Source organism: Salvia miltiorrhiza, chromosome 1 (assembly GCF_028751815.1).
Source record: "Salvia miltiorrhiza cultivar Shanhuang (shh) chromosome 1, IMPLAD_Smil_shh, whole genome shotgun sequence".
Taxonomy (NCBI): domain Eukaryota; kingdom Viridiplantae; phylum Streptophyta; class Magnoliopsida; order Lamiales; family Lamiaceae; genus Salvia; species Salvia miltiorrhiza.
In genome coordinates this window covers 55,288,594-55,299,995 of record NC_080387.1, presented here as the reverse complement: position 1 = coordinate 55,299,995, position 11,402 = coordinate 55,288,594, and the positions used below count along the sequence as shown (strand labels likewise).

Below are 11,402 nucleotides of genomic sequence, written 5' to 3'. Positions count from 1 at the left end.
CCATTTCTGGGACAAAACTTCCACTGGAGAAAATGTTTTCATAACGGAGTGTCCACGAGATATAGTGTTGACATTTAACTCTTAACATCAACCAAGCACAATATAATGGCCTTGGATGAATCGTTAGCTTAATCTGAATGATGAAACAGCCTGCAATAAGGAAAAACAAGATTATTTTGCAACATTTGAAGATTGAATTCTTCATGCACGAATCAAGTAGAGCATTATGCAAAATGTTACCTTTTGAATCTTGGGACCAAATTTCTCTTCCTCTTCGTCGACAAACTGCACAACACAACAAATTGTTTATAGGCTGAAGATGGAAAAATTAACACCACATTAAATCCAAATTAACATTGCATTTAGCATATGAGTAACCTGTCCGGTGAGAGTGTATAATCTGTTGTAAATCCCATTATTTGCTACACCAAGCACCGAATACAAATGCCTCCCACTTTCTCCAGGATTTTTCAATGTGTACTCTATATAATACAGCCCTGAACCATAAAACATAGTCACTTTTTTTAAAAAAATTGCATGGAAATTGTCCCAAAAAATAACTATATCTTAATTAGAAACAACATCTTGAAGTACATTACTTTCAAAAAAAATATCTTGAAGAACATTGCATTGGCAACCTATAATTTGCTACATGTGTAACCTAAGCCAACATATTATCATCGTGTAAATGAGGTCTCGAGTTCAATCCTCATTCCACAAAGATAAAGATACAAATCATTGGGATACTTGAGAAATACCTAATTCTTGATGATGATGATGATGAATCTAGCAGCTTAGAAATGGCATATGATCATATGCAAAGGAAAATAGTCATTACCATTGGCAGATCTGCTATCGATGAGTTTGGCTGTAACACCGGGAGGCCTCTGCCAGCTTCGGTCCAAACCACCAATCTGCAAAATATCAAACCCCTTAAAAGAAAATATTCGTCCTTTTTATCTACTTCATTCTATTCATCATATTAAGTTGCTAGAAATCAGAAAGTGATGAAACCTACAAGAGTCTCTGCAAATTCACCGACTTTGCCAAACGACTCCAATCTGGTGAAGTCAGCACCGAGGCCTGTGATCGCAATGCTCACTGGAGCAAGCAAGTGCAAGGAATCATCAGACTACAACAGTTGGACCAAAAGTTCCCACAAAAACGTTGTTCCTTTTCATACCGTTTGAACTCGAGGCATCCTGTGGATAGAAAGCAATCAGCGCCCTCACTCCGTCTCCTTCTCCCGTGCCTACTTGCCAATCTGTGCATACACGACTTTACTAGCAAAACAATTATTTCAACAGAATCCCTCTCCACTTATATATGCAACTAAGAGGGTGTTTGGCTGAGCTTTTTTAAGCTCCTTAAAACAACTTATAAGCTCTTGAAAAGTTGTTTGACAAAATAAGCTTCTAAATATGATCAACCATGAGTATTTTGGGAAATACTAGAAAGTAATCCTTTCACTTCAACAATCAATCATCAATGGCTGCAAGATCAAATAGCTTTCTTTCTTCCCCTTTATTAAACAGCTACCACATGCTCAAAACCCGTCAATTATCGATCATGAAATTCAGTCAGTGTGAGCTCTTTTTATACTTATTTCATAGTTTCAACATTTTTTTTTGGTTTTGTTTCTTATCTTTGTAAATCGTAAAATTATAATCTTGGTGCATTTCAAGGGGATTTTTTCACATGCTTAATGCTAAATTTAGTAGTTTCGCTGAATGTAGAAATCCAATTAGAAAAGAAAAATTCTTTCAAAAATAAAGCTCACCTTCTGGAATAGCGATCTTAAACTTGTTCACCTCATCAGTGTAAACACGAAAACCCTCTGGTAATGCTATTTATATATATAAAAAAAATCAAGATTACAACGATTAGCACAATATTAAAAATAAATATTTCTCAAAAATATTAAAAATAAATATAAAAGATTAAAATTTTCCTTTTCAAAAAATAACATAACTACCGGTTTCAGCAGCCAATGCAGCTGAAGAAACTGTAGGAAAAGCAAACACAGCAGAAACCGCCTGCACCAGCAGCTCTCTCCTTCGCTTCTTGCATTCATCTCCAACGCTCACGCTGTTAAAAATCAACAATTTTTTTTTATTATTAAAATCTTTATTAAACAAAAATCAAGAATTTTAATTATATGTGCGAGAAAGTTGGAGAGTGATTGCCATTGATTTTGCTGATCAACCACATTGCTCTTGCAGCAGATAAAGCAGGAATTCTTGTTCCTCCTTATTTCTTCATAAAATAAAAAAATAAATTCTTGATGAATGAAGAGATTAACATCAGAGTTATAGTGGAAGAGGAGAGAGAAAGAGCAGACCTTGTTGCGGAGGTGAAAATGAGGGATGAGAGAGAAGGGAATGAGAGTGCAAAGAGAAAATAGGGGCCATTGATTTTTGCTGCAGTTGGAGAAAAGTTGGGATGTAAATTGATTTTTGTGATTTTCTTGAATCTCTTTGTTTGGTTGTAATAATTTTCATAAACTCTATAATATCAGGCCCCACGAGTGCAGATTTTGCTCTTTTTAGTCCCATATTTGTTGGTTATTAACATCAAGGTCCAACAACTTTTGAATGTTGCATGTGTTGTGTGGCCATCAATTTAAAATAGAGTAAAAGAATAATTTTATAGATTTTGCTTATGTGGCTCAAAATGTCGTTATAGTATATTGTGTTTAACTCCTTGAACTTAATTTTTTTTTATTTGAACTCCTTGAACTTAATTAAGAGCCGAAAAGATTGGTAAAAAGAGTAATTTAGATTGGTAACAATAATATAAGGTAATTTAATGTTTATTTAAATGAATTAAAACTTTAGTTTATTTATAGATTTAAATTAATTTTATTTGATTTATATGTTATTTAAAGGGTGAGATTGAAAGAATATTATTGATGAGAATATAAATTTAAAATACTTATTTTTATCAATCATTAAAAATAAACACATTTGTTAGTATTATTTTTTTATATTTATTATATAATTTTAAACAATTCACACAATTATTAAAACTAGACCATAACGACACAAATGGAATGACAAACCATATTTGAAAAAAAAAAATTAATAATATTTTTTCATTTTCCTTGTAATGACTCAAACCCGACTATTAATAATTGAAAAAGAAACATCTTATCAATTGAATTGTTCTCATTGTTGAATGACGTCGTATAATGTGGTGTAGTTCAAATTAAAGATTTTCATTCAGATAAACTTTTAGTGTCTCTACCACACTCAGACAAACTTTTAAAGTATCAAAGGTTTTCAAAAAATTTGATGCATGTACAATTTATCATATAAGAATTTTAAAATAAAGTTTGGTTCCAACAATATTATTATATAGTGTGAGATTGTCAGACATTATGTCAAGAAACGATTTCAAAACACTAAACATCATCCAAATGTCCTATTCGCAACTCGCTTGACAGATTAGATATTTTTATTAACAATAAATGATCCTTTAAAAAATCATTTATTTTTATAAAAATATCATTTGTATTTAGAAAAAGTAGTAAATATTGTTAAAAAAAATACTTCATCCGTCCCATGAAGCATGACACACTTCTTTTCGGCACGAGAATTAAGAAATTGATATTTTGTGTGTTAAGTGTGATAGGTGAAAATGTGAATAAATGATAAATTTTTTGCCATTTTTAGAAACGTGTCATGCTTCGTGGGACGGAGGAAGTACACATTTTAAATAATGCTTATGTATAAATCTTTAACTATTAATGATAAAAGGGAAAAGGTGCAGATAAGGAGGTGTAGCCTTTATAGCGTATACCTCCTCATTCCCACTGTGCGTGCAACTAAACCCCCCAACTCAAGAAAAATGGTGCAAATACCCCCCTCGCCCTAACCTCCGTTTTCTCACCGTTAGTCAGCATTATTTTATTTTCTGTGGGGCCCACCATCTGAAGTCACGAATTTCACATGTATGACGGATTTCCACGCGGCCGCAGCGATTCTCAACCGACGTCGACGACGGTTGGTGCAGTTTCCTCTGCAGCAATTCGATTCGAGATCTGACGCCATCGGCCTTATCGCTCAGTAGCGCGTGGAACTGCCGGAGTTGGGGTTCGTTCATCAAATTGAGCAGTTCCGGCCGCGTGGGGTATTTAGCTTCGAGATTTTTGAGGCGTAGTTTGGCGACCTCGTCCTCGATCTGCTTCTTCTGCTCGTGGAAGAAGTCGGCGGCGCCGAAGCTCTTGACGCCGACGGAGTTTTTGGACTTGTAGAGGTCGATGATGTGGCGGACTTGGTCGGGGCTTTGGGAGGGGGACAGATCTCGGGCTGGAGGGGGTCGGGGCCGTAGATGATCATGCACGCGCTGGCGTCACAGAGAGTGGTGAATTCGTGGACTTTGCGGATTAATTAGGCCTTCTTTCCTCTTTTTAAAGGTTGTGTTTCTTGATTTCTCCTTCTCGATTAGTTCCATCTTCAGCTTCGCCCTTCCCATCACCCCAGTTTTTTATTTTTTTCAAAGAGAGCCTGCAAATTAAAACAAACAGAAACAACGTCAGTTTTTATATGCTATCATGTTTCGTATATACAGTCAATGGGCCGATTTTCTTTAATTTCGATGAAGATTTTTCATTAAATGGCTGCCAAATTTAGGAGATTTTGCCTTGTATCTTTTTTGGTAACAGAATCTCCGCCGGTTTTCTGCAAGCCTGCCACCGCTCTACCGCCGTTGTCAATCTCTTCTTCATCGTCGTTTTTGATCAAACAAGTACCGCAGACCTTGAATGGAGGAGGAGGAGGAGAAGAAGAAGAAGAGGGAGTAGTGTCGTCGAAGGCGTCGCCGGCAAGTGACTTCAGATGGTGGGCCCCACAGAAAAAAAAAATGCTGACTAACGGTGAGAAAATGGAGGTTAGGGCGAGGGGGTATTTGCACCATTTTTCTTGAGTTGGGGGGTTTAGTTGCACGCACAGTGAGAATGAGGATGTATACACTATAAGGGCTACACCTAAGAGGGCTTATCTGCACCTTTTCCCATGATAAAAATATCATTAATAGTTATGTATTAACTCATGCTTATGTATTAACTATTAAATCATGTGTTATTAATTTAAAATATAATTTGTTATTAGTAAAAATGTTATTGTGCAATATAATTGGATGGACGAAATGGGGTGAGACGATGACAGGATGGGTCGACGCACGGTGCACGCTCCCGCACACAAGACTTAACTCTTGAAAAAAGTGTATTTTTCTCAACTCAAATAAGAAGTTATAACTTCAAGAATATAAGGGTTTTAGCCACACATAATTTGTGACACATAATTATGTGTGGCAATATACCCACACATAATTAAATATGTGTAGGTAAATTCATTAGACAGTTTTAAATAGTTAATGACATTTAGTTATGTGTAGGTAAAAAGATTTAGTCACATTTATTTTTTTATTTTTTATTTTCCATTTAACACTTAATATATTTAATGCTGACGTGGAAGTTTTAGCCACACATAATTTGTGACACATAATTATGTGTGACAATTTATCCACACATAATTGAATATGTGTAGGTAAATTCAGTATACGATTTTAAATAGTTTATGACATTTAATTATGTGTGGGTAAAAAGATTTAGTCACATTTTTTTTCTCTCTTAATATATTTGGCAAACAATTAAGATTATGAAAAACCATCCTAGTCATATGTATTTGTTGAATTTAAGAATACTACTACATACATATATATACATACATACACACATAAAATTTATTGTGATGAAACTACATACATATAATAAAAGTTTATATTGAAATGTACGTTGCTTCTTGTAGCCCTTTCAAAAGTGATTGTTTCACATGATAATGTCTTAATTATTACGTGAATTTTTTGTGTTCTTTATTTGATATTATAGGACTTGCTAACTGGTGGTACGGACCCCATTGTGAAATTGAGGACTGCAAAAAAGTTGCAGAGGGTAAAGGGACGCAGATGCTGATCATCAACCCATGGAGCATAGGATGTAAACAATAGGACTTATTTCCTTCTTTCCTTTTCTTTCTTTCTAGGAAGACACTTCGAATTATATGTCTATCAATGTATCTATTATTATATGCGATACATGACAAGATTGTATTTCATAATTTATTATATTTGACTCATATATATATATGATATTTTATATTTATATAAAAATTGTTATAAAAAATATTGTTCACACATAATAACATTTACCCACGTTTATTTTATATATTTAAAAAATAATAATATTTCTTCTAAAAATCAATATTAAAAAATAATTACCTACACATAATTTATAAGATTTAGCTACACTTATATGTGTCACGAAAGGCATATTTATTTGTTTAATGAATTATCCCCATCGGAAAATTTGCCTGATCTCCTTTTTTACGGTCGCGTGTGTTACACACGTCAATATAAAAAAAATCGAAATTTAACAGCAATATAGCCATTTTCTCCCTTTTTTTCCCTTTCTATAAAATACTTCCACTCATTTCAATCTTCCTTCACACACACAAATAATTATCTCTTTCAATCTTCCTCCATTTTCTCCTTCAATCTTCCTCTCTTTTTCTTCAAAAAATGGAATGCTTCGATGATAATTCGTCGTCTTCCTCCGACGAGGTAGCGCAGAAGATCATCGATGAGATCCAGGAGCAGAAATAATTGCTTGCTCAAATGTACTCCCAACCGACGTCGAAACGTGTTGTTCATCACCGATAATACGTCTACCGTGATCGTGAGGCTGCCCATTTACGTCTTATGCAAGACTACTTCAACGACAATCCGACGTATGAACCTACATTTTTCCGACATTGTTTTCGGATGTAGAAGGAGTTGTTCTTGCGCATCGTCGAGGTTGTTCAAGGTGAAGATACTTATTTCCAGATGAGCCATGATGCACGAGGTCGGGACTCTCTCACTCCTTTTGCAGAAATGCACGACGCCTATCTGCCAATTATCCACCGGCGTTAGTGCGGATACTTTCAACGAGTATCTCAAGGTCGCCGATACGACGCGGCGTCTATGCCTCAAGAGATTCTGCAAGGCTGTCATCTGGGCTTACTCAGGCGAGTATCTTCAACGTCCGACACAGGCGGACATCCAACACCTTCTTCAGATGCATGAGGCGCGACACGGATTTCATAGGATGCTCGGGAGTCTCGATTGTATGCATTGGGCATGGAAGAGTTGCCCAAAGGCGTGGCACGACGCATATACACGTGGTGATCAAGGAGAGCCCACCTTGATCTTGAAGGTCGTTGCATCCCACGATCTGTGGATTTGGCATACCTTCTTCGGTGTCGCCAGTTCGAACAACGACATCAACGTTCTGAACCAGTCGCCTCTGTTCTCCGACGTGTTGGATGGAACGGCGGCGCCGGTGATCTTTGAGGCCAATCGGCACTACTATCAGATGGGCTACTACTTGTGCGACGGCTTATATCCGGAGTGGTGCTGCTTCGTCAAGAGTCCGCCGATGGTGACCAATCCAAATGAGGCAAGGTTCAAGAAGATGCAACAATCGGCACAGAAGGATGTCGAACGTGCCTTTGGAGTGCTTCAAGCTCGATGGAAAATCATTCGAAGTTCGGCACAAGGTTGGTACGTCGACAATCTCAAGTAAATCATAATGTGTTGCATCATTCTCCACAACATGATTGTTGAGAACGAAGGTAAAAGAGCTGCCCATTGGAGAGATGACGACACAGGACACGGGGCGTCTAGCAGTGACTTGTCCGAGAGTGCTCGTGTAAAACCGATTTGCTTCGAGGAATACGTGCAAAGAGATGCAATTCTTCGAGATAGATAGATACATGCTCAGCTCCAACGTGATTTGATCGAGCACATTTGGGCACGTTTCGGACCTCTAGAGTCGGAATACTTATTTTAGGATGTCTTTAAATTTTTAAGATTTATGTAATTTTTAGGATTTTAAAATTAATGCAATTTAAATTTGAAGTAAATTATGTTATTTAAATTTATGCAATTAAAAATAAATGAAAAATATAAAAATCAAAACTAAAAAAATCATGTCAGCTATTATGTCATCCCACTACAGCCTCCTTGACCCAATATGATCCCTTCTCTATTAAGTCAGCTATCAGGTCATCCCCACTGTGAATGCTCTAATTGAAATTATGGTTATTTTTAGGGCTGTAAATTCGGATTGCGGGTATCGGGTATACCCTCACTCGTCCCGATACCCGCGCGGGTATCGGGTACCCGATACCCGCAAATTTGAAGAGGAGGGTCGGGTGAGGGTATCAAATTCTCAAAAATCGCAGGTAGAGGGTACCCGCGGGTACCCGCATACCCGCAATAAATATTTAAAAATTAAAATTAAATAATTTTATTTAACAATATTAGGAAATAAGAATTAAACCAAAAATTCCAAGCCCTAGTTTCATCTATTCTCTCTGTCTCTGGCTATCATTTTGTGTGTTGATTCTTCTTGAATTTCTCTCCAAACATTTTATTACAATTTAAAAAAAATAGAAATGATATTTTCAATTTTTTTTGTGAAATGCGGGACAAAATACCCTCTCGCGGGACGAAATACCCTCCAGCGGGACTAAAAACCCGCAAAATTACAATTAAAAAAACAATTGCGGGACTGTGAGGGTACCCTCATACCCGCAGCGGGTATCCGCTGCGGGTATTCGGGTACCCGCATCGGCATCGGGGAGGAGGGTCGGGTGAGGGTGGGGTTTTCGGCAGTTTTCGTCCCGCGGGTACCTGCATTTTGCGGGTAGGGTACCCGCTGTAAACACAAATTTTATTATATTCAATAAATGAAATACAAAAATGTGTACAAATCCAAAATATATGGATTGAGATGAATTTGTTGCGGGTTGCGATTCTCTATTTGATCCTCTGATTATCCTCTTCAAATTTCTTCAGATCTTTGGAGGGAAGTACACCTTCTTGATCTCCTTTGATTTGAATGTTGGCTTGAATTTGATTTGATAACGTCAATCCAGAGGGCTTGCACCTTATTTCTGAATCAAATGTTGACTTGAATGAATTTGATGAAGAACTCGTTGACTTCTTTGTAGAACGCCTTGATTGTTGGAGTTGACTTCGTCGTAGAGAATTACTCCTTCAATGCTTGAGCTCTCCAAATGATTTCTCTGTCTGTTTTGACTCCACAAATGACCCATATTTATAGGTGAAGAATGGAGTGGGCTGTGGGCTTTGGCCTGTCATTTTGGGCTTTTAGGGCTGAGGTGGCGTGATTTGATTAGCTCCTCAATATTTGTATTTATCTACATAAAATATTTAATATCTTATGTAGATTTTCCACATGTCAATTTCTGATTGGTCAATAAATCCACATAATCAAATATTAATTACATATTTATTTAATCTTGGAATTATATTTAATTTAATTCCAAAATATAAAATAAAATATATAATTTCATATTTAATTTGTAATTTCCACATAGCAGAATTTAATAGGCTATAAATTTAATTGCCTACAAATTGCCCCATCGAGACTTGTTCATGGACATCTTGTCTTTAGAAATGGACGAGTCTCGAACTTATTTAATAGTTTAAACTCATATTAAGGAGTTCTTGAATTTTGAATTTGACTTTGTAAATAGTTTATACTCGTATTTAGGAGTTTTTGAATTTAGCTTTGATTTTGTAAATAGTTTATACTCGTATTTAGGAGTTTTTGAACTTAACTTTGACTTTGTAAATAGTTTATACTCGTATTTAGGAGTTTTTGAATTTGGATTTATAATTCAAATTTGATCTAATGATTAGACCATTTAATTTGAATTAAAATGCCCATATCTTTACTGATCATTCTTTTTCTCGAATGACAGCATTTATTAATCAAAGTCAATTATACTAGTGCTTAAACAAAAGTCACATAGTATTTTTAATAAAGCAATTAGGCCTTGAAAATAATTAGTGGGCCTAACCAAATGTTAAGTCCATCTTCCATCTTTTTCTTTTTTAGCTATACAGAGCAATAACTTCCCAAATCTTTCAATATTAGACTCCTCCATGGACACGTCTTCTATTCCATCTTCCATCGAGATTATTCTACTTACAGTAGAATTCTTTTTGAAGTTATCAGACCATGTATATCCGCCATTCTCTCAGTTATAGATATCCATCGGGCTAAAGGTCAATCAACTAAAGAATCAATCTTTATTATATCATGATTATAGAGGAATTTTTTTATACGAAAAAAATTCATCTTTGCCTCAAATCCCATTCTAAAATTCTGAGAAATTGGATAAATTCTTGGATCAACATGTCATCTCTCATCCATAATAATCAGCAGCGAAGCTATCACGTGTCCGAGTTCATGAAGAATTCTTCTTTCACTAGTTTCCTTCACAAACTCAAATACTTAATCGAGTCTTATAAATACCTCACATATCGTTGTTTCTCTTCATTCAAGCGATAATCTGATATTAATTGTTCCCATTGGCCGAGTTTCTTGGTGAGTTCTATTTTTTCATAGCTGTGAGAAAATCACCTTTGTTTTTTGGTTTCTGCATACCAGGTTTTCGACGAATTTTCTGAGAGAAGAAATTTCTCATTTTCACGCTTCTTTTTTGATTTCTCATCCAGAACTGTATTTCCTGTTTTGCAGAGGTTATTTGTTCTTGTTTTTGTTCCTACAACTGACGATTGAGGCAAACCAAGCGGCAATATCTTCGTTGTCGTCGACCAGCTTTGAATTGTCATCGGATTCCTCCTCTTTTCACAGGAGTTTGACCTCGTTGCTGCTGTCTCAGAATTGCATCCGGACAAACCATCAATTTGCCTTGCTTTGTTTTGATATGAAACTTTACTCAAATATATATATATATATATATATATATATATATATATATATATATATATATAATGCCATGTATTTTGAGCATAGGAGCATAGCAAGATTCTTAATATGCCTTGAACCATCCTTTTTATAGCTGTATGTATCCATTCGTTCTTGCCCCTTTTTTTATGTAGGAATTGGGGACTTTGCACGCATCAATCTTGGAGTTTTGCTTGACATCTTTGGAGACTTTGAATCCATCAATGAAGGAGCTTTGCTTGGCATCTTTGGAGTTTTGCACTCATCAATCAAGGAGTTTTGCTTGACGTCTTTGGAGCTTTGCACCCATCAATCAAGGAGTTTTGTTTGACGTCTTTGGAGCTTTGCACCCATCAATTAAGGAGTTTTGCTTGGTGTCTTTGGAGCTTTGCACCCATCAATTAAGGAGTTTTGCTTGGTGTCTTTGGAGCTTTGCACCCATCAATCAAGGAGTTTTGTTGGACGTCTTTGGAGCTTTGCACCCATCAATCAAGGAGTTTTGCTTGGCGCTTTTGGAGCTTTGCACCCATCAATCCCGGAGTTTTGCTTGGCGCTTTTGGAGTCTTTCATATAGAAG

General features: G+C 36.1%; 2 protein-coding genes across 2 annotated transcripts; one reads left to right on the top strand and one right to left on the bottom strand.

Moving 5' to 3' along the window:
* Positions 1-3: 3 nt before the first annotated feature.
* Positions 4-2,512, bottom strand: LOC130995258 (psbP domain-containing protein 3, chloroplastic). The gene is made up of 10 exons (XM_057920481.1): positions 2,342-2,512; positions 2,187-2,256; positions 1,976-2,088; positions 1,781-1,846; positions 1,184-1,264; positions 1,019-1,101; positions 839-914; positions 379-497; positions 241-285; positions 4-150 (listed from the first exon to the last, which is right to left on the bottom strand). The coding sequence occupies exons 1-10, from the start codon at positions 2,499-2,501 to the stop codon at positions 124-126; spliced, it is 840 nt and encodes a 279-aa protein (XP_057776464.1). The 5' UTR covers positions 2,502-2,512; the 3' UTR covers positions 4-123.
* Positions 2,513-6,892: 4,380 nt separating this feature from the next.
* LOC131010251 (uncharacterized) lies at positions 6,893-11,156 on the top strand. Its single transcript, XM_057937690.1, has 3 exons — positions 6,893-7,255; positions 7,340-7,598; positions 10,981-11,156. The coding sequence occupies exons 1-3, from the start codon at positions 6,893-6,895 to the stop codon at positions 11,154-11,156; spliced, it is 798 nt and encodes a 265-aa protein (XP_057793673.1).
* Positions 11,157-11,402: the final 246 nt, after the last annotated feature.